The sequence below is a fragment of the Lycorma delicatula genome, chromosome 1 (genome assembly GCF_047948215.1).
Source record: "Lycorma delicatula isolate Av1 chromosome 1, ASM4794821v1, whole genome shotgun sequence".
Classification (NCBI taxonomy): domain Eukaryota; kingdom Metazoa; phylum Arthropoda; class Insecta; order Hemiptera; family Fulgoridae; genus Lycorma; species Lycorma delicatula.
The window spans coordinates 253960440-253985728 of NC_134455.1; the positions used below are offsets into that span (position 1 = coordinate 253960440).

The 25289-nt window shown below is 28.5% G+C and overlaps 1 protein-coding gene across 3 annotated transcripts in view; it reads left to right on the forward strand.

The window, feature by feature from the left end:
• Positions 1–1871: 1871 nt before the first annotated feature.
• Positions 1872–25289, forward strand: part of LOC142330481 (ELMO domain-containing protein 3-like) — a 49748-nt gene continuing 26330 nt past the window's right edge. The window contains exons 1-4 of one of the 3 annotated variants that reach the window (XM_075375758.1): positions 1872–2213; positions 3852–3911; positions 5839–5989; positions 7502–7622. In XM_075375758.1, coding sequence (XP_075231873.1) covers positions 2122–2213; positions 3852–3911; positions 5839–5989; positions 7502–7622 — 424 coding nt within the window. In that variant the 5' untranslated portion in view covers positions 1872–2121. The remainder of the gene's footprint in view (positions 2214–3851; positions 3912–5838; positions 5990–7501; positions 7623–25289) is intronic. The other 2 variants (XM_075375764.1, XM_075375773.1) reach the window with 2 other exon arrangements.

Consider the following 25289-nt stretch of genomic DNA (forward strand, 5'->3'; position numbering starts at 1 on the left):
AAGTAAGTTATAAAAAGCATAGCTGAAATGTGTAAGAAGATATAAAAGTAATTGTTCTTTTATTAGGCATGCAGTTAGGGTATATAAAATACTGTTGTTTTATTTGAGAATCTAAGAAACAGCCAAGCTAGGGATTAGCATGTAGTAAAACTTTGGAAGAAACATAAGAACTTTAGCTCGTGGTGAAAAAAAAAAATTATTCAAAAACTTCTAGAAAATCAGAAAAAAAATTTTACCCCTCCACCCATAGTGTCAAACTAGAATTAATAAAAGTTTCTATAAAAGCTATGAACAAGGACAATCGAGGATTAAATAAAGCAGAAATTCTCAAAAGTAAGTGCAGTAAAACTTAAATAAGGGATTTTTGTTGGCCCACAAAAAAGGGAACTTAACAGAGATGAAATGTATAAATCTGTGTTAACTGATGTAGAATTCAGTGCTTGGACAGCATTTATAGACATTTATAAAACTTTTCAGGTGTTTATAAATCACAAAATTATCAAGATATTGTAAATAAACTGATAAAATCATTCATAGCTATGGAATATTATATGTCTGTAAATGTAATATTTTCTGCATTCTCATTTGAATTTCTTCCTGACAAACTTTAGGGCAGTAAGTGATGAACATTGTAAATGTTCAAAATATTTCAGCATTGTTACAAAGGCAAATGGACTATTAATATGCTAACTGAACACTTTGGACTTTAATTTGAGTTTACCCGAGACTACCCACAAAAGGAAAGCATCTGCTAAGAAATTTTAATGTAAGTATATGACATCCTATAACATTAGTTATGTAATTTCTAATCTGTAATCTGTAACTTTTACAGATTTTTAATGTTTCATTTTTATTAAATGGAGGGTGATAGAAATATTCTGTTTACAAATTTTTAATCTGCACAAAAAAGAAACTATGCAGCGAAAGATATTCTCACTTAGAGAAATATTAAAAACATTTTATTTGTATATCAATGCATTCTGTGTGTGTGTGCTTAAGCTATCCAGAAATAGCTTTTTACAAAAATAATTTTAATTGCTGACATATAACTAATAAGTTGTTACACAATTTTAATGACTATTTTATTTTTTTTTTAAATCATTCTAAACTAATGATGATGATTCCTACTAAAAAAAAGGTAAAATCCTGTTGAAAAATGTAAGAATTTTTCATCATATTCAAGCACTACTTAATTTTATCCTGGTTGTATACTGCACTATCTTCACTAATAGAAATGGTAAATATTCTTTGAAGAAAAATCTATAATATCAAATAGATATAGAATATAGTCTGTATTACTTTATTTTGCACTAAAAAAATAATTATTTGAAAATTTATTTGAGGACAAAACATGCTCTCATAAACGTCTTACATAAAAAGATACATGTAAATTATTTCAGACGTGATTAACTTCCCATTTAAATTCATTTAAACTGATATTGTTATGTAACACAGGAAAAAAATTAATTATTAGAAATAGTACAAAATGAGATGATAATGGCTTGTTTGCTTCATAATTTTTTTTATACACTGACATAAAAATACCATATAAATGGGAATACATGCTCACTTTTAACAGTATATTTGTGTATTTAAATAATAATAAATTTCATGAAATAATAATTTTGTGGTAATTACAGCATTTTCCATTTTCATAATTGTGTAGGCTACTACTGAGCTGAATAAAGTTCGCGAAATTATCGACAACTTATTACAAAAACAAAAATTCTGAAGAAGAATGGTATCTCAATCTTAGTAAGTTAGTAAGAAAAATTACTACCAAGAGTACACTCCCGTGAAATAAAATTGAATATAAGTCTGAATCTTCGATCGATTATATCGATAGTAATAACACTGTCAATTCTATCGAGTAAGTGGTGTTGATTGTGTTCTAGGTGACATTTTCGTAAATAATCGTCCATCTGAATGTAAAATTTGGTTGCTCAGGACTGATTTCTGCTCAAGTGTAGCTTAGAATTATTTATTTATAGACTCACATATTAAGATTCAAAGATTACATTGTGTAGTAATAGAAATTTTATTTTAATTCTTAATGTTTATTTTTGTCGCTGACATGTTTCAAAATTTATTCGCTTTTTAAATGATAAATGTGAATAAAGCATGGTTTCTTCTGGAGGTGAAAATATTAGCGCCGTTATAAAAAGTGATGATAGGTATCAACTGCTTATAAATTATGACGTGTTATTGTATATGTATCTTTTAATTATTTGTATTTGTTATAATACCTTGGAATGAGTACATGTCTATTTATGTACAAAATAATTATTGTCTGCTACATTTAAACAGTTATTGTGAATAATTAACAATTTAATTGACGCTTCTTAACCAGTAAGTTGATTGATACAGTAAGGAAATAAGATAACATTGCTTACCTTGATATAATTCTCTATTGATTGGTAACTGAGCATTTTAATATATAATCAGATGTACATAAAATTAATGTCTTGAAACTGTTAAAAAGAAAATTTGTTCAGTGTAATTCATAAAGTATTTGCACTATTACTTTGTCAAAGTTTGTATTATAGATTTTGTTGTCCAACCTCCTTTTAAGGTGAATCCTAACCTGAAGAGAGAACAATGGTTCTGTCAAATATAGGCTGTTATTTTGGTAGGTTTTTATGTTGATTCCCTCTTCAGTTTGTATTAATTCCTTTGTACATTTTTCTTTTTTGGAATATTTAACAACATTATTTTGTCCTTAAGTGGCCCCCAGAACTCAATTTTCTCTTGATATTTCTTAAAATAAATCACATTTATTTACATTAATGGTACAAATATTAATATAAGTAAGAGTCTTAGCAATTCCTCTTTGATACCATACTCCTTTGCGATAGAATATTCTAGTTGGATTTGTGCAACAATATGGGGATTAACTAAGCTTTGTGAACAATTTACTGCCATGTATGAAATTCAAACGACATAATTGGGGAATACTGTTACAAGACTGCCACATATTAGAAGTAAATTTGTACCAGGTTGTAACATGTTTCCAAATAACCCTCAGAAAGGTGTCAGCCATCTAGTCTGGATCACCTCTACCAAGCTGTATTTAATCTCTTGAGACGTTCATTCATTCATTCTTGGGGTATAATCTGCCTTTCAGTTTTCCTCTGATTTCTCAAAAGAATTGACAAATCTTATGCATATATCTATAGTATTTTTCTAGCCTAGAATATTGTTTACATACCTAATTTCTCCTTTGAAAACTCTCTTAACCATGATATTCTTGACAATAAAAAACAGAATAATTGTTTCTAATGAAAAAAAATTACTTTCAAGTCATGTTCTTTGTTTCTAATCGAAACTTTGACTTGCTAGATATTTTTATGCAATACTAATGATTGTTTCTATCAGTATTATGTAAGATAAGTTCATGACCATTTTTCCACAATCAAACATCATTACAATACCTTTCAACTACAAATTATATTATTTTATTGGATATTTACTACTTTATCTTTAAAATTAGTTTATCATACTAAATGGATTGAAGATGTGATTTGAGCACTAATTAAATAAATATTGTAATGAACCTAAGTTATATTTTGCTGTCTAACATTAAAGAACACAATGAAACATATTTTCTATGGATTGATAATAATTACAGCTGATAAACACACACAGGTGCAAATGTTTACCTAATACATTTTACAGAGCCCAAACATTACCTGCTTGTTATTGTAATTTCTTAATTCTGTTTGAGAAAGACTAACGCAAAAAGTTTGATTTTGTCAAGTATTGATTTGAAGGTTTGTATTTAATTATAGAGTACTATAATTTTTTCTATTTGAAATAATAGAAGGTGGACAGTTTTCCTTATTTTAAAACAGAACAAGAGAATTAATGACATTGGAGAAACGAGGAGAAAAAATTCAACAAATTTTAAAGAAGTAAGTAAGTAATCAGTTTTTGTAATACACTTAAAGAACAGTTGATAAATATTTTATTAAAATGCATACAGTAGGAGAAAATTTGAAAATAAATTTCTTATTAAATTTATATTTAAATAAAATTATTTTATTAAATTTATATTTATTTAATTAATTACCTTTTAGCACTTGTTTAAGTTATACTTTACTGAAAAAGCAACTTAGCATTTTACTTTCTTTTTTTTTTAATTTATACCTTTTTACGTTTTTTATACAAAAGAAATTGTGTAGTTGGTATGGTTGTTGGAAGTAATAGTGTACACTATGAAAGTACTTTGAAAAAATATAACAAGAGTATTATAGCCATTGTTACAAGATAAAATAAAAATAATTTTTAATCTATTTATCATATTAAAACCAGTTATTAAGTATATTTATTTCAGTGAAATTGGTATAGATTTTTCTTGTTTAAATCAAATGGTGCTTTAAATTTTGTGGGTCATGTGTGAGGTTTGGTTATAAGCTAATTTCACCTGTACCTGTTTATTATGGTTGTTTATAATTACAGTGATCTATTTGTAACAGGGTGAATAATGACACTTGAAATTTTTCTGTAAAGTTTGCTTTCTTATAATGATAAAAATACTACTTATTTCGTCACTGAATATTTGTAGGGTACTCTTCAAAGTATAACATTGGTTAGCTGTGGACCAATGCCAACACATATTCCACCCGTCAAAGCTGTTTCGGTGGTTTTTTATTTTTTTGAAATGACCTTAAAAACACTCAGTTTTTTCATATTAATAGAAAAATATCATTGGGAGTGGATTCAATAAACAGAGACATTTGTAACAGTGTTCATAGATTATTTTAAAGCTTTACCACAAATATGTTTTTCTTATAATAATCTCTTGCAGAACGTGGTGCGCAAGCAGCTTCTTTCTTTGTGATGTATGATCTTGTGGGCATGTGTGTGTGTGTGTGTGTGTGGATATTTTTCAATACTCATTAACTGTAGTTTTGCACAACTAATTGTTTTCTATTTAATGTATATTTTGGAGATTATTGTAAATAGCTTTCATTAATTTTTGGGTTCAGCTAGCCGGTTTTTATTTTTATAAAGTATGTAATCCTTTATTTAAGTTTACTTTTGCATTTACAAAAGTAATCATTAAAAATAATTTTTCTTCACATTTATGATGTATAACATGTTTTATCCTTTTTTTTTTCTTTTTTTTTACAGATAATGTTAAAGCTGCATACACAATATGTTCTGGACAAATCTACTTAATAAATAATTAAATAAGATATGGATTTTTATTAATTTCAAGCTTCACATAATTTTCTCCTTTTTTGATGAATAGGAAAACAGCAGTACTGTAACTGGTTCTAGTTTATGTATTTTTGAAGGGTTACCCTAATTGAAGTGCTAAATAATGTAGGATTGCTTTTACAATGAAAAAAATTTCCCTGAATTAAAATAAAGAAAGTTTGTGTTATGTAAAAACCATGAATTTTGAACTCGGTTTTGTATATAAGAATTTAAGAGTTTTTAAAACTCTCATTGGTATAATAATCATAAGAAGAATTTCAGAGCTTAGGATTTTACCTAAGGATATTACCTAAAACTTCATTTAGTTTTAAGCAGTTAGCTTCTGTTTTTGAGATGCAATAAACGATCTCTCTTATTTCAATTGTAACTTTTCTTTTGATAATTGTAATTTATTTTTTATACCTACATCTAGCAATTGCACGAGTTGACGTAATAATTTGTCATTGGTGCTTCTTTTTATTTTGGTGTGAGTTTTACAAAAGAAGAGAGAATTTTAAGAAGAAAAAAAATCTTTTTTAAATAATTTTTTTTTCTTTACAGTTGAAATATAAAATTTGTTGAAAATGAAGATTTTTATAAAATTTCAAATAACTAATAATATTTGATTATTTACAGGTCTGTTTTAAAGATTGCTGCTGATGACTTGAAAGATCCACTAACTATTAATGATGATACTAATAATGTTAAACAGCTTCTTAGATGTTCCTTGATTGACGTAGATGAAGCTTTCTCGTACTTTCAAACTCAAAATCTGCATTTCAGCTCTGTTAGTATTATATAATTTTTAGCACTTTTTTATATGATTTTGACTGAATGCACTTAAAAAAATATACAATCTTTTTACTTTGTTATTTGGTTGTTTTCTGTGTATTTTGTTGTTACCTCTAGTGCAATAAGTAACCTACTGTTAGCTAAACGTTTTGTGACCAGAATTATCTTGAAAAATTTTAAGTTTTTTGTGCATACATATTGATAGAGCAGATTGCCTGATTGGCTTGATTTGATTACTAGTTCTGAATTTAATTTTACTAATGAAAATAAAAACCATGCTGTTCCATTTATAAATTGTAACTTCTATGGAGTCCCATCATTTCCTGAAATTACTGTCTACCTGCTTGCTGTAAATCCTTCTGTTTGACTGGTATTGTGTTGCCCTTAGTAGGATGGTTCCAGCTAGTTGTAATCTTAATTTATTTTGTGCTGCAGCACGTAATACGTACAGATTGACTTGTGCAGGATAGCAGTACTGATAGTGTTGCCTTCTAAGGCACGCTAATGACCTAAGTGTATGTTCTATGATGAGGTCCTGACTGTGCTGTCAGATTTGTTCATTTAAGGATGGAGGTATCCACTTTGCAAATGGTCATACTATGGGATGCTGAGATGGTCTAGCATCCTCGGGTTCTACCAGCCTGCAGCTGGTACAACCCAATAATAAAAGTTTGGATGAAAAGTCAAATGTTACCGTTGCCACATAAAGAAAGTAGACTCAGGTGCAAGCAAGTCAGTTTGAGTGTTAAACCCAACAAGATGAAATAAAGAAAAGAAATTGTTAAATGGATGCGTTCTTAAGATTAAACATTAGTAAACAGGAACAGGATTTAAGTTTCCGTTAACCAGTAAGTGTAGGGTACACAAGTCGAAAAGAAAGATATCCAAAGAAACCCTTAATGAAGTCAAAAGCTAAAACTCTCCAATTGGTATGCTTACCCTGACAGGCTATGTACCAGTAAAAAACAGATCTAAACTTAAATTACAGTTATCAGACTATTAAAAATTCCCATAAAAATGAATAATATATGCAAAAAAACAATTCTTTTTCTTTGCCATGAATTTGGTGTTATCAAATGAAATAATAAATTGTAATTAGTTATATGATGAATTCTTTTGTTGCAATTTAAATTTTTTTTTACATGAACATGAAGGAGAGAGGACTCGTATTGTTGGCAGATTGTTTTTTGTTCTGCAAAGAACTTATTTACTTCCTTGTACCTTAACAGACTAAATTAGATAGAGAGCTTATTGCCAATCTCCATAGGAGAGTGGTAGTGTCTTGGCCTTTATTGCAGGTTCCCAGGTTCAAATCCCAGTCAGACATAGCAGTTTTCATATGCTACAGAATTCCATATTCCTATTCCTGTGCAAGCTTAAAAGCTTCTGTGGTGAATTAATTTATCATATTATATATATATATATATATATATACATACACACACACACACACACACACATGTGTATGTTTTTTTGCCAGAAAATATTTTATTTTAACTTGTTTTAGGTTACTGAGGCAGCTAATGCAAGAGTGCGGTGGAAGGGCTTTGTTAATTGGCTTCAAACTCCCCCAAAAATAAATGTTGATTTGAAGCCAGATTATGATTTAATATGTTCTATTTCAAAATGTAAGTTTGCAAAATGTCAGTTACTATCTTGTTATTGTGTCATGTTTGCTGCTTTGCTTTGATTTTGTGTTAGTATGTAGTATAAAGATTAATTTTTGCAGTAAAATTTAAAAGTTGTTGCAGTTTACAATAAATTAGCATAAAAAAGCCACTGCAATTGCTTATGCTATGACAGTTAAATTAAGAAATTAACTGAAAACAGAAGGACAATAAAAAAGTAGTTTTATTAACAGACACTCCAAAAATTGTTATTGAAGCTAATTATCTTAATTAGGACTTTTATTTTATATTTACAAGATCAAGATTCCTTTATCCAGTATATGTTATAAAACTAAAACACAGGACAAAAGCAACCCAAAACATCAAGCACTTATGATTTGGTCAGTTAAGAGTGAAAAAATTGTTGTTGAAAGTAGAAAAAAACCATATTTCAAGCTGTATAAAAATTAATCTTATAGAAATAGTAAAGAAACTTTAAAAGTTGTAATAAACTTAATTTACTTAAAAAAAAATAAATCCACTTTTCACTAATGAGTATAGTGCTTCCACTACCTAGAAAAACAGGTTGAAAGTGAAATGATATGTTGAGCAGAATGTGTTTCTTGTTGTTGTATTAGACGTCGTACCATTCAATGTCAGGCTGCATTATTTTCATAACTTCATCACTAAAGTCACCTTTGCAGTATGCTGACATGCAAAATGTTTTACCGCAATTAATAATATAAAATTATAGTTGGCTCTAAAACTGTGAAATATAATTGATATAATATAAAAGTTTTCTATCAGTGTGCTATTAGTTACCCTATTGATTGTAAACACTGTTTGAAACATTATCTGGTTGTGTGTGTGTGTGTGTTTTTGGAACTATTAAGTTGATTGGTGGTTTATTGTTCTGAAGTTTATTATTGATGTTTCAAAAATCACAAATTTTTAAATCTCTTTAAGAGATCCCAGTAAGATGGTGTTATGTTTAGTTTTCATTGTAATCATTTAGCCAAAATTCTCCATTCATAAGGATCAAGAAAAGTCCTTTCATGAAAATATGGTACTATTTCATTACAGAGGGTAATTAACCTTTATTTTCTTTTAAATTTTGTATTATGTTTGGATATATTCAGAACCTAAATGAGTACATAGTTTTCAAAAAAAATCTTTTAATTAAACAATTTTGTAAGAGAATTTTGTCTTATTCTTTATCTTAAGAATAATATTTTGCGAGACAACATAAATTTTGTAGAATTTTAATTACTTGTTGATTTTAAGCCTGTTCTATTGAAAATGCATGCTATACTACAGCAAATATTGGTGGCTAAGAAATTTAATAGTTTATTTTATTCAGCAGTGGAAAAAATTGTCTAATACATAGCAGATTATTCATTTTAACAGTCACAAAAAAAAAATTTTAGATCAGATTTATTGATAAGACAAACAAGAATGTTAAAAAACTTTTATTCTGTATTTCCTACTCATGGTAGTTTGACATAATGTTTACAGAAAAGCTGGCAATAATTCTTACCATATTTTTAAATTTCTGTCTCCCCAATCATTCGGTTTAAAATTAGTTTATACTAATTTTACAGTGTGTTTATATACGAGGGCTATTCAGAAAGTAAGGAACGTTTTGGAATTTTAAAAAACCAAGTACAAGAAAAACTTTTTATTAAATTCATGTGAAAGAGGGACTAAAATACTACTTTTCAACATAATCACCAAACAAATTCAGGCACTTATAATAGCGGTGGACAAACTTTGAAATTCCTGTGACATAGAATTCTGCCGCCTGTGATCTCAACCACTCAGTGACGCGTACTTGGAGCTCCTCATCGTCGTCAAAACGCTGTGTTGCTAGCCAGGTCTTCATTTTAGGGAACAAGTGAAAATCACTTGCAGCAAGATCTGGACTGTAGGGGAGGAAAAACTTCCCAGTTGAACGAGTACAAGAGTCCTTGCGTACAGTTTGCCGTGGGAGGTCGGGCATTGTCATGCAAAAGCAAAATTTTGGATGACAATTTTCCTCGGCGCTTGTTTTGGACAGCTCTCCTAAGGAGTTTATTGTTGCACCACACTTGTGAAAATCAATAAGAAGAACACCTTGCCTGTCCCAGAACACTGTTGCCATGATCTTCCTTGCCGACAAAGTTTGCAGACATTTCCTTGGTTTTTTAGGGGAACTTGTGTGCCCCCACTCCATGGACTGTAATTTTGTCTCACAATTCACATGTTTCACCCAGGTTTCGTCTCCTGTTACGATTCGATCCAGTAGTGCATCTCCATGACTATGGTAGGCCTCCAAAAATGTCAAAGCTGCCCCCATTCGTTGTTCTTTATGGTGATCTGTAAGAATTTTTGGCACCCATCTTGCACAAAATTTGTGGTAGCCTAGCTTCTGTGAAACAATTTCAAACAATAAAGTCTGTGAAACTTGTGGGAAACATAGAGAAAGCTCAGTTATTGTGAAACGGCGGTTTTCATGAATCTTTTCGTCAACTTTGGAGACCAGATCATCAGTCACAATGCTCGGACGTCCACTCATCTCTTTATTGTGAACGTTTGTTCGGCCATTTTTAAACTGAATGCACTACTTCCTGACAGAACTTTCACTCATTATGTTGTTCCCGTACACTTCACACAGTTCCCGATGAATTTCTATTGGTTTTAAGTTTTTGCCAACAAAAAACGAATCACAGACTGCACCTCACAACTGGCGGGATTTTCGATTGCAGCACACATTTCAAATTTGTATATAAAAAAACGGGCAGGGTGGAGATGTTCCTGTTGTCACGGCTGGACGCTGACTGAGGTGCCGAGCACGAGCACACCAATATATACACAATTGGCGTGCGCCTGGCGGCGTCAGGTGGAAATGTTCCTTACTTTCTGAATAGCCCTCGTACATATAGACATTGAGAAAAAGCAAGAGCAAGAATAATACTCTCTTTGATTAACATAAAATTACAGAAGGTAAAGTATCAAATTCGGAAAATGATATTTTCATTAGTGAAATTACTGTAGATTATCATAAATCAGGTTCACATTAATAATAAATATAATGGTAACATGAAAATCAAAATATAATAAGATAAATCTGTTAATAAGCTCCTGCAGCAAATATTACACAAACATTTTATTTTGGAACGAAAGTAATCGGACAAAATTTGAAAAGTTGTTTGAAAGTTAATTTCGGGTTCAGTACAAGTTACTTATGTAATGCTTTGTTAGAATAAATTCATTTCAACTTTATCTCCAACTTATAAATTCTTTGGCTTTGCTTGTTTTAAACTAAAAGCAAGAATAGTGCTCCTCGTGATTCCATGGTTTATTTGTCATCTACCATGTAAGTTCCCCCCGCACCAAAACTTTTAACTTCACTATCATCATATGCTGATGAAAACCACAACTATTGAGTCGAGTTGTATTATTACTTATGTAAACTTGTTCTTTTCACTTTAGCAAAGTGACTTCGCTGTGGTACAGCTGCTACAAAACAGTAGCCCAATTCTGAGAATTTCTGAACATAAATGCCATCTTCTGCTAAATTATGTATGAATTGAATGATCAGCTACGTGTTTAAAGTGTATGTACTTTAAACATATTGAATATCAATACATGTTATCACAATTGCGTTCCTGAACTGACTATATTACAGGTGTATCAGTGATGCTCTCTGTTTGTGATTTACGTACAAGTTAGAGAGAATCTTTTTTCAATGTTCAGGTTTTGCAAATTATTAGAAGACACAAGCAAGATTTACAATTTTGGTGATGTTAATTTTGTTTCATGTTTAAATTAGATTTTGTGTGAAATTTAGGAACATTTACCAAAACATCTGAAATGTTTAATATTGTTTACAATGAAGAATGTTTAATGAGAAAAATAGTGTTGTAAATAGTTCAAAAAAGAGGATATAAAGGACAGACTACACTTCAACTTTTTGAACATAAAAATCAGTAGGAGCAGAACCAGTTCAAGACTTTTGGTTGAAGATTGAATTTTTAAATGCTAAGTTATTAGAAGAAATGACAGGGATTAATGGAGACACAGTATGTAAATATTTACATGAAGATTAAAAAATAAAAAGTTTAAAATTGTTTTTTCAAATTCGATTGTAATGGATGATGAATGTTGGTGCTTCATTTATGATCAAGGAATTAGATTTCTAAGTGCAGCTTATTGAATCATAAAAAATCAAAAGCTCAAAAGTGAGACTACAAAAATTATAAGTGAAAAAATGCTGATTGCTTTCTTTGACCAAAAAATCATATTGTAAACAGTACAGTTTATTAAAAAGTGATAATGCAATTGACTACTTAATTCATTGTGATATGCCAGAGTTTGTAAGAAATGGATCCTGCTAGCTTCTGTTTACAGTGCACCCAAAGATTCATTGATCATTGTTATCCCATTAATTATATTTCATAAATTTAGCAATAGATAAAAATTTTACCAACCTTTCTCCCTAAAATAAAAATGAGAATGAAAGAGATGAGATTCAAAAATGAATGAAAGGAACTCATTAATTCAGAAGATTGTGATTAGTGAACTGGTGATTTCACAGAATTTTTTATGTATAAAATAATGTACAGGAGCATGTGAGGACTGATGAATGAAAATAATAATGCCTTTTTTTATAGAGAAGGTTGTTTAAAGGTCTCAGTTCTGCAGTCTTACTTGTCATGCTCTGTTAAGTATTCTCTCTGTTTTTATAAGAATTTAATAATAATGATGTGAATCAGTGTCTCATACTATCTTGCACTATGTCTAATGAAATAAAATATTTTTCATTTTAAACTAATTTAATAAAATTATTACCTTAAGCAATTGTTCATGTGAAAATTTAAGATGAAATCTTTGAACATCTTGTCGCATTTACCTTCTTATAACTGAAGTATCTTGTTTCTTTTATTACTTTATTTGCATCATGAAGTTACTTTATTTCAGTTATAATTTATTTTGTTTATTTAAGTAACAGGAAGAATTGTATAAATTGATACAGTATTTTGTAAAAGATAAACTGTTGTTAAAATTAAAATGTTTTGGAAAGAGAACCAGAATTGTATAGAATTCTATAGGTAGTATATAAGGTACCTTTAGGTATTCACTTTTCTGAAGATTTAATCCTTCTACTGTTAAGTATATTTTTTGAAGACAATAGCTCCTATTATTTATATCGCATTATCTATATTGTTCATAATAGAACTGTCTATTACTATAGTTATATAACTATTTAACTATCTACTATTTCATTTAAATATCTTAGCCTTATGAATTGTCTTATTTGGGCTCATTTAAATCTCCATATGATAAAGTTTTTATTCAGTTTCTTTTTATTTGTCCTGTCCTTTGTAATTGTTGCTAGAATAGGATGTCTTTTCCTTCCTTTGCTTACTTTGTAAGTAATGTAGCATGCTACACAAATTCATTGCTTGTTCTTCTGCTTTACTTTTCAGATCAATCATTTGTTCTTATTGATCTTCAGTTTCTTTATTAGAGACTATATTGTTTAATATTTCTTCTATACTATTTTTTTTTAAAAGCTGATTGCAACATTTGAGCAATTAAGTATATATCTAATTAGTTTCTAATCTTTGCATGTAATTTTATTTTAATCTTTAAGGAGGTTGCTTATGTAACAAGATTCCCAATTGAAGAATAAACTCTGTTTTACTAGGATGATACAGAAAACCATAAGACTTCAAATTAGAACGAAAATGCTATTTGTGCCAAGCTACTAATTGTTATGAACTCAATTTGCTTCTATTTGGTGAATAATCCTTTCAATGAAGATATTAGTATTAACATACTTTTCTGAAATGGAATCGTCTACTTGATCTAAAACTTTAAGTAGACTGTAGCATCTTCCACAATAGCAATTATTCCCTTAGATGATAAAAAATTATTTTCTAATGCACCCATCTTTCCAAAAAAAGATATAAGAGCTTTACTATCAAGTGGACTGACAATATGTGTAAGATATTATATATTAAATTAAAAAATAAAAAGCATAGGAGTAAAAGTAATAGTTTTACATGGAAAAAATGGGGGGTAAAGGAAATTTTTTTTTACGAATATCTCAATACATAAAATACAACAAAAATAAAAATATAGTAAGTTGACAATTCCAAGAAAAGACTCCTTGAAATTGATTCTATGTACTTAAAGTACCGTTCTTAAGAATTGCTATCATTTAATACAAACAATAGTTATTCTTATGATTTTGATAAAAATTTAGAGAAATGAAAAAATATCTAGAGGAAAACTTTCTCTGTATATTGTTTGTATTGATCTCATTTGGTTTGAAATGTAAAATCTAAAAAGTAATGGTTATTTTTGTTGAGATAAAATCAATTTTTAAAGATTGTTTTTAACCCTACTTCTATGTATATTATATATTGCGGAAGAAAGAAATAGGCAAAGTACCTTTTGACATCATAACTTAATATTTCCATGTTGATATTCCTCAAAACATTTTTCCCATTGTCCTTCTTTTTCCCTTGCAGAATAAGTTTTTAACGAATAATGTTGGTTAAAATAAATTTTTTATTCTTTTCTTTTCTCAGGTAAGCACCTACTGATATAAAAAAATTTAACATTGTCGATATAAAAAATGTTATTTTCTTTTATAAATTCTTGTACTGAAATTAGATTCAAAATTTCAGTTGTAATACTTGGATACTATTAATGTGAAGCTATAGTGGAACTTGTTCATAACCGGAATTAAAAAAAAATGATAATAGCCATTCCAGTTGTTGCCCATATTTAAAGCAATTCTACGGTATATTTAAATAAATATAATGTTTTAATATGTATTTTTACACCTATGTTTATAAGGAATGGAATTTATTAATATAATTTATTATTCATTTAAATTATACTCTGTTATCTTTTAACAGATTTTTATAATACAGTATTTTAATTTTAAAAATGTTTCAGTAATGGGTAGTTAAAACATAGCATGGTTACCTCTGTATTTACTGTGCCCTCTCCCTTTTTATTTGTCATATATTTCTCACTTTGTTCAAAAATGATCTGCTTTTTACTAGGCACACAATAGTTTTGAGTTAACCACTTGTAATTATTCGTGGAAACTATTCCTCTGCATAGATTTCCCACTGTGATAAATCTCAAAGTTATATTTGTTTTTTTTTTTTTAAATCATCAACAGTGATTTTCTTTTATTACAATCCAAGAGTTAATCTGGAGTATGCTTATTCTCAGGAGCAGCCAACATTAAGAAGGTTGCAAAATTATTATTAGTGGCAGATAAAAATGGTTCTGTAATAAAGTGTAAACTAGTGTTAAAAAGAAATCATACAAAAATTTATGATTAATACTACTGCTAGTATTATTACTGTATTTATTAATAAAATTTAATCACGCAATATGAATATGTTATGAATGAAATTAATAAATATGCTTGTTTAATAAAAATATTTTGTGGGTTTATTTTGGCAAAATGTTTTATTTTTTTTAATTGTGAATAGTGATCATTTTTAATTTTACCTGGAAATTCATATTTTTTGTTCAAGCATAATTTTTGTACAGTCGATAAGTTTTTCTTTATTATTGAATAATTTATTATTTAATACTTCTTCATTGTTATTGTGAATGTTTTTTATTTTCTATTTGAATTTAAGTTGATTCTTACATACCTGGAAGATTACCAGAACAAAAATCATAATTGACTTTCTAATTTAATGTATGTAACTCTTACAATACTGTAATTACACAAATTAAAAGTAAATGAAAATAACACATCTATCCCTAGGCAACTTTAAGTAACAGTTTAAAAATATCACTAAATAAAACAGTTAAAATATACTTCATCCAACTATGTAAAAATTGCAATGGACATGGACTAATAAATACTAACAAAAAAGGAATGCATGACATAGATTTTTAACCTAATAATTATGTATTTAAACACTTCTGAACTATACAAACAAATTATAACTGTGGTTCTAGATGATTATGTAAAATAAATTTTTTATAAATATGATTAATTGTGTGTGTGTGCACGTGTAGAGAGAGTTCATAAAAACTGTTGTTAATAATAGATTTGGAGTTCAGTGTTAGGAAAGCAACAGTTTAGAAGGTTTTGCTTGAGCAGCAACTCCATGCTATCAGTGAATACAAGATTACTTCATCTCAACATTATACTCGCTGTGCCAATGGCCTATCTGAAAATGTGCTAATCCAAATTTTTTGAATGGTATTTTCTTTCCCGATGAAGCCAAATTTACAAGATCGACCGTACTTAACACGTACATGTGGTCAGTTCAAAACCCTCATGCCATTTCCGAGAACCATCACCAATATCAGTTTTCTGTAAACATACGGTGTTATTCTGGGTAACCACTTGTTTTGTCTTTTTTTTTTTACCTGGAATGCTCTATAGTAATGCTCTGTACTCAGATTTGCCACTAAATACATGCAAAAAATGTAGTTTCATGCTGGATGAGGCCCCAGCTCATTACAAATAACACGTTCAAAATCCTAAATGAAGCATCTAAACAGATGGATTGGTTGAGAAGGCCCAGTAGCATGGACTGCAAGGTCTCCTGATATCAATCCTTGTGACTTTTTTATGAGGCCATTTAAAAGAAACTTGTATCCCTTTAGGTACCATAGAAGAATTGTGCACAAGAATTCTAAATGGATTGAGAGGATTCGTCAGATACCTGGCATCTTTGAAAGACTCCAGCAATTATTGAAAAAAAAACGCCTGGATGCATGTATTTTGAATGAGGGCCACCATTTTGAACAGCTACTGTAGTTCCTTTTATTAATATTTTATTATATTATATGATAATTTATTATTGTAAATTAATTTTAATTGAAAAAAGAAAAACTGTTTGTTTAATTACCAGTGTCTGTTCATTAAATGAAAAATGCGTAATACAAATTATTTTTCAATGTTTTATTTATTACAATAATAATAATTTCTTTGTTGAAGTAATATTTTCAATATTATTAAATTATATGATAATATTAACAAAATTATTGTAGTTGAGATCGTGTGAAGTTATATTTAATTTTATTCAAGAGAAAATGTTAACTAGATTTTTAATCTAGAGTGATTCACTTGTACAATTTTTTCCAGAATTTTTTTATATATGAATAGATTTGGATAAATAAGGTGTCATTTTCTTTGTCATAAAATGCTTAACATTTTTTGTAAAACACTAAATAAAACAGCAATTGCAATAATATTAAACATTAAATAGTTTATATGGCCGCCATTTAAAATTGATTGTGATATCAGGTTCATTACTTTTATATAAGCAAACTTCTACATACCCTAGCACAGTGAGATTTCATCTTGATATGATTAACAACCATTTCTGAGAAATAAATTTTTATGTTAAAAGTACAAAATGTTGGATACAGAGTAAATTAAGAATTTCCAAACATAATATGTTGATATAAAGTTTTTTCTTTATTTTGATATTGAGGACGATTCTGTGAATTCTTGAAACAGTTTTTATGAACATTGTATATAAAGGGTTAGTAAAGTTGACCATAGTGTTGCCATTTATGTGGTTTCATCTTACTTACAGATACCTTGGCAAAGTTTTTATCAGAGTATGCATTTCTTTTCTTATTGTTTAGTACCATAAAACGTTTCTGATTTACTCAATAAATTTAAAAAAAAAGATAATTTTTATATATTTTGTTCTATTTTATACATTTTAGAAGTGAATACTTGGTTGTGTGTTACTTGATAAGGCTACCTGAGAAATTCAAGCTCAGGTGTTTTGTATTGATACCAGATGGAAAAAAGAACCCCGGGATAAGTTCATAAGCAAAGCCACTTCCACTAATCCACAAAACTCCCATGGAAACAGTAACTCAATTGTGGCACTAGAATTTCATGGGTTTCTCGACAAAATCCATGATTATGATAAACAATACTACAGAAAAGATTTTGAAGAAGAAAAAAAGGTAGAGTGATAGGAATGATCTACCCATAGAGAGGTCGTGAAGATAAACAAATCCTAACCAAAGTACTTCCTGAAGATGCCCAAGAAGCATTAGTACACGTTCCACCCACAATTTCTTGAAAGATTATTTTTATCCAGGATCAAAAGTGGAATATTACTTTTTAAGAGCCCACAATTGTGCAAAATTTGGCAGCATCCAGTCATTCAGAATGTTCAGTCAAACACCACTGGAGGGTTGTAGTAACATTTTTTGCACAAAAATGAATAATTTTCTAACTCTATTTTTATTGTTATCTTATGCTGTTTATTAGGTATGAAAGCAAGTTATTTACCATGGATTCATTATGGATGGTTCAATTTGGCTCCATTTTTCTCGATTTGGAAACTGCTCCAAGATAGATACTAATTCATGTAACAAAACACATTACAGAATAAATATTTTATAGATTATACCACGTATACAACATTCTAAATTATAGTTTACAAACTTATACATCCTTGCACACATTATACACACACGTTTATATCTGTACGTATGTATTTGTTTATAGTGACAAGTCTGATTATTTAAAACTAATTTTTTGAATAAGATACAATAAAATAAAATCATATTGCTTTTGTGTTACTTAAAATGCTTGTTAATGTTGTAATCTATAGTTCATTTTGAAAATTTTATATCTTTCAGCATGATATTTCTCTTTGCTGAGCTAAGGAAATATGTATGCCAGTCATATTATCCCCAAAAATTGCTATATCAATTTTCATGTAAAATATAAAAAACTGTTTGCCCCAGTCCCCAGTTACACAGATGAAATTTGCTATTCGAGTTTGAAAAAATAGAAAAATCACCCAAATTAAAAATCAGAATTTTTTAAAATTGCTAACTTTGTGTGCAGCTTTTCAAATACTTGCACTCATTTGTACACCATTGTAGAAATTAATAACATTTTAATTTAAATTAATAACATTAGAAATTTTATGCAGTTGTAGATTTTTTTTATAACATCTTATTTGCAGGTGATGATATTGCCATAAAGTAGGAGCCAGTTCCAATTTGTTACTTTTTATGAGTTACTTGTTATATTGTGCTTAAATATTCTATGTGGTTTTTTCGAATTTGAAAAAAACATTGATTTTTATAATTCATTTATGGTATTAGGTTTTTTAGACTTGAAAGTTATTACAATATTTTTTGTGAACAAATATTACCAATTAGGGAACTAATTTATAACTATTTTATATTAGGGAACTAATTTCATTAGTTCCCTAATGAAAATGTTTGATTAAACTTTACTAAGTACATATGTATCATAATTTTACAATTTTTAAATTATAAAAAATGTAATTATTGTGCAATATTTGACACTCTTGAGTACCTTAAAGTTTAGGTTAGTGAAGGTGCTATTTTGTATTTGTACTATTTTGAGGTATTTAAAAACAAACAAAAAAATCGGTTCCCATTTTCCAAGATGTTGGACAAGTTCTGTGTAGATTAACAATGATTGTTAACATATTTAACAATATCAGCTACATTGATAATTTTAAGTTTTTATTTTATGCTGAATTGTAAATTAGCAAATTTTTTTAGTACAACCAATTTTCTACTCTACAGTTATTTTCAATTCTAAACTACTTTTGTAACAAATGACAGACAGAGAGATATATATGGTACTGTTGAATAATTCTCATTTGTTAAATTTTATTTCAGTTGTTTGTTTTGATGATAATTAAAATTTTTTTTAAGAAATTTATAAACTGTTCTTGAACTTAAGTAAAAAACTTTACCTCTTGTAAGGTGTCTATCTTTTATCAGGTATTTGTTTGGTATTGCAGTTCCAACAAAAAAAGGACAGTAGTTCTGCACTATTTCATTGTATCTTTGGCACTGGCATAACATATAATTTGTTTTAATTTTTGAGTTGGTGTTTTTATATGAGCTTTTATAGCAATCCATAATTTAAATTTGGTGTTGTATCTATGGAAATTTTTTCAATTTTATTTTTTTTTTCTGTAGTCATCTAATGGATATGAAAAGCTTTATTATTTTTATAACATCTTGTAATTCACTTCAAATTTATAAGTGTACAAGATCAGAAACAAGAATTCTTTAGAGACAGTATATGCAACCGCTGTTTAATTTCAGGGATCAGTTCAGCCACTGCACTCTGATACTGGCAACATAGATTATTTGGTTTTAAATAAACCTGATTGCTTTTGGTTTAGAATCATTAGTATAAGTAGTATTTGTTGTCTGAGTAATATGAAATTTTAAGTAATAATTTATAAGGAATATGAATGATTAAAGTTTAATTGAATTATGAGTATAATGTCTGACCAGGATGTTTTGTTACGTTGCTGTTGTGACATAGTATGTTAAAGCTCATAAAACATTTTTACTTCATTATTTTTTATTTAATGAGAATATTCATTATTTGAAATTTTATCTCTTTTGTCCCCCTCATTGGTTAATTAAATAAAATAAGACTATTTCCTTAGCAGGGGCAAAACTAGAAACTAGAAAACTTAAAAAATATTGTAACATGAATTAAAACCTGAACTTTTCCATTCTTAAGTAGGGACAAGGTAGAATTATTATTCTTAAAATATTTGTTTCTTCATGAAATTTCTTTAGGAGAATATTAATGAATTGTTGTTTGTAAGGTTCTACTATTTTACCAAGTGTTATTTTGATATCATCATAATAATTACCTTATCTACATGTCTGTAATAAAATTATTTTTTTTATTTTTAAACTAAATTACCTCTGACCTTTATGTGCTTTGCAATAAGGAATCATAGCATCTTTTTTGTTATATTCTGCATAATACTTAGGATGTAGGATTTTAAGAATTAAAAAGGACTTTTTATGAATTCTTCAAAGTTCTGGAGATTTTTTATAAGGATTTCATCTTAATTTAGTGAAGATAAATGAAATTATAGATAAATAAATCCTGGTTCAAATGGATTTCAATCAGGACTTACTGATTGTAAGACATAAAATAACTGTCAAACAAACCACTGAGTTATACATTAGTCTTTCATTCAGTTTAAAATTAGACTGTCCTTTCTCTCAGTTAAATCCAATAGAGACAATACTAAAATATTTCAATACTTTAGATTTGTGATATTTAGTAGAATGGTAAAATGCTCCTCGAATGCTTAATTGTTTAAATCACTTAAATTTTATCTTGCTAGTTTTTGGTAGAATTCTCATTAACTGAAAGAAAAATTGATCATCAGTGAATGTTGCTTCTTATGATAAAATACCATTTTAGACTCAAATTTTTTATTAGAAAATTGGTGACTGCTTAAAATGTGTTAAATAAAAAAATTAAAATCAATAACAATAAAAAAATACATAAAGTGTAATCTTGCCTATCTATGTAACCTACTAGCTGACCTGGCAATGCTTCCATATTGCTAGATTTGAGTATACAGAGTGTTTCTAAAATGGTGGGCTGGCTAGACTTTTTCGGATTCTATTTGTAAAAGTAAACGAAAAGTATCCTTAGGAAAAATGGTGATTTCTCCTTTGTCTCCTCCTGTCAGCTATTTTGTTATTTTTATATAAAAATTTATATCTCAAGTAACGATAGAGGAATTACATTAATATGTGGTAAGCGTCTTGGTAATAAAGTTTTAAAATTAGCAAAAAATCAGAAATTAAATACCTTTGCAAATTATAAAATGGCGGCCATGTTTATTTTTCAATCCATTATATCTCCATAAAAATTAGTTTTATCAAAATTTATATTATTTGCTGAACTATTAAGCCCTTGGAACAAAATGACATTTTAATTTTTTTAAATTGCTTAACAAATAGCTGAGTAATAGCAGAAAATTGATGTAATTTTGTGTTTGTTTTCATGTTTTCCACTTTACATTCAATTCGATTAAATATTAATTATTTTTATTTATTTTTAATTCTAGTATTGTAAATTAATATCAAAGGAAGTAAATTATAAAATAGTATAGCCAGCCCACCATTTTAGAAACACTATATGAAAAATAGACACAAATGAAAGTTTCATAAAACATTAAAAACTGAAAATTAGGGAACATCAAAAAATTTAGCATTTAATATTTTCCCTCTTCCAATTTTAACCCCTTCCCCTAACTCAAATTCCCTTTTTCACAAAAATATTTCCTTTCATGTAACTAATAGATATATTCTGAATAGGAACCAAATTGCAACAAAAATACATTTTTTTAAATATCTTGACCCCCGCACCACCTAGCGGGTCTAAACCAATTTAAAAACCCTCATGGGCGAGCCTAAAACTTACAAAAGTTTCATTGCAAGCGAATGAATGGTATAGGAATGCATATGGGACAAACAAACGAACATTCATTTTTATATACGTATAATATTTGAATATATATATATATATATATATGTACTAGCTGCAGAGGAGGTGTGCCATAGGCACACCCTCCGCAGCTAGCACTCCGGGCGGGCGCCGTCTTGGAATTGGATTATTAGGTGTCCAAAATTGATTACCTCCTGTGTAAAATTATTTTTATTTTTTTGAATGATGAAAATTGATATCATAAAAGTTAAATTAGAAACTTAACCTAGAAATTAATACTAATGAATCTGTATTTTCCGCTAGTGATCGGTACATTTCGGTGCTTACTTTTTGGTTATAGTTCATTATTTTATGAAGAAAAACAATCACATAAATAAAAAAATATCTTATTAATAAATTTTTTGCGTATATATTGATATATAGTAATATAACAAGTATATACACACCTGACCACCACGTGACATGTACTAACAAATCTGTATTTTCCGCTAGTGATCAATACATTCCGGTGCTAAGCTAAGGGGGACGGACACACACACAGACCCACATACAAATCCCCTATAACAGGGTAGGATATATATATTTCAGGTATTGTAAAAAAAGACTTACTGCTTTAATAAATGTGCTCTATTTATGACAAAAAATATAAAAATATATTTATAATTAAGTAAATAGTATGCAATTGTATTAACATAAAGAACTTATAACACACCTGGAACCATTCCTTCATTTCTTTACTCTTCACCACTCAGGCTGAAGTGGAGAAAACTGATTTGTTTATTTTCAAGGCAGCTGCTATATTACTTTAAGTGTCTACAGTGAAATTTGAGTTATTTATCATTCCTTTTGTTTGTTTGTTTGTTACATATCATTGTTAATATTTTTTTTTTTTTTTTTTTGCGTCAGAGGAAGGAAAATCTACAACCAGACACTCAGTAGCCCATATTACTGGGTATGTGTGCTTTCCTATCAAGACAGGGACCCACTAAAAACCCTCCCCCAAATACTATGCAGTGATGGAACCACCCTAAAGTATACATCACTGCGCGTGTCTAGGGTTCACCTGTGCTGCCATCAAGCAACAACTTCCAGCATTCCCCAAGGCACCCAGCAACGGCGATCTTGTTAGAATCATTACATTTTACAGTTGATATTGTGTTTAATTTTTCTTATTTTCACTTTTTTCTTTTGTTATTTTCATGTAATAAATATTATAATGGACTCTAGAGAGTTATCAAAATTTAACTATTTAAAAATTAATTTTGATGCTAATGTCAATAAATTGATTGAGAGTTCTGAATGTAACATTATTATTAATTGCTGACATTTCAGACAGTTGCAGCTAAAATGTGTTTAATGAGAAATCTTTAAATCACTATATTTAGTTGTTATTGATGATGTTAACCCAGTGATATTGCAGAAAATTGTTATTTTATACACTATTATTTTTTGGACGTGCAGATAAAAATGAAAAAAATTAGTGAAACATCATCATCATCACCAGCACCACCATCATCCATCCATCCATCTATCTATCATCAACAACCTCTGTCAATAAGAGAAACAATTAAAATTGTAGTTCACAGGTTACTTTGGTCTATTTTATGATGACGGCATTGAAATTCTACAAGCTTGACAAAAATATTTTCTTCTAATATTCTTTTATAATAATTAAATAAGCTAACAAAAAACTTACAAGAAAAGTATCTGGACAAAACTTAAAAATTTCAATGGACTAGAACTAGGATACTGCATCTCTAAAAGTTCAACAGTTTTGTTGTACCCCTTAATATTGTGGCATTTAAATCAAATAATAATGATATAAAAGCACCTTTTAATTATGACTGAAAACTTTTTTGACTCATCTATCATCAGAAAGATTTGAGAAGATTTTATGGATAGAGATAAACACAAAACTGACCCATTTTTTTGCATCTTAAAAATTTTCTGATGGTCAGTAAAAGTTCTTAAATGCATTATTCAATTTGTTTAAATGGAATAGTCATTGAAATTTTTATAATGGTTTTTGAGTGGTTTTTAAATTTAATGTGTATACCGAACAAGTCTGAAAAATATGATTTAAAATTTATATATAGTTTATGCCAGAACTATATATATTTATAGTGCGGTGAGAGTTATTAAAGGTATTAAATTACATAACTTATAAAAAAGTGTTCAGTACTAACCCAAGCACTGGTTTGGGTCTGTAACCTAATATTTAAATCTAACTGTATTACATGTAATAATTTATATACTTTATTTGAGGTAGTCAAAATATTAAGAAAAAATGATTTACATTAATTGAGCAGAAAAAATATTAAAGCACCATCTCATCTGCCCTAAAACTTTTGGAGAACGTTTGGATTGATTTACCAAAAATTTAACAATTAAGACTAATCTACATAAAAAGAATAATACTATAATTCTTTTATCAGTATATCACTTTCAAGGCAATGCTGATTACTAATGATTTAATCACTAGAATAAAGTGACATTATTACTAGTGATAAATAACTAGTAATTATAATTATTATATATATATCTATAATTATTACTAGTGATTTAATTACTAGTAATAATGCCACTTTATTCTTAAAAAAATGAAATTTAAAATAAAAAACCGCAGCTTTTGCAATTTCTGAAATGATTGCTTACTATAAGCATATGAAAAGTGAAATGATAATCTTAATGAATATTATAGGAAGTATTTTTCAGAATGAGGAATGAGAAGATATCCATTATCAACATTTGTTCTTTTAATTCCTACTTAATTGAATCTTCTCCAAAAAAAAAAATTAAAAAACTAGACATTTTAAAATTACTTGAAAAAAATGTTGTGGTACCTGCTCTGATAAAGCACCCATCTTATAGAATATCATGAGATGATCCACAGTCTATCACGAAAGTTATGAAAATAGAGATTGAGGAGAAGGTGCAAGTGTTAAACTGGACAGACAGAAACAAAGAATATGCTGTCTCTAATCAGAAGGAAAGCCAGTTCTCCTCATTGCCTATACAAAAAATCAGTCTCCCTGAAAGAAAGTAAAATGTTAAAATTCATTGAAATCAAGGTTAAAAACTAATTGCACCACACTAGACCAACCAAACGAGCTGCAATTGCACAGTCGGATCCTTACTGGATGAGGTTGATAATAATTGTTTTGTACATTGCCAAATAAGATTTTTTTTTACGTACACTAATTACTAATATTCTACTAACCTTTTTTTATGAAAAACTTATTAAATATAAAAAATTCTGTTATACTTATCTTTTATACTTCAATTTTTTTTATGACCTACCTTAATAACTTAGTTCTGCTGTTTTGCAGTCTGGTTTCAACTGAAGGTATTTTAAGTGAAACATTTTTTTGAAATTAGGATGGTTTAAAAGGGTTTTAGATTTTATTTTGATTGTT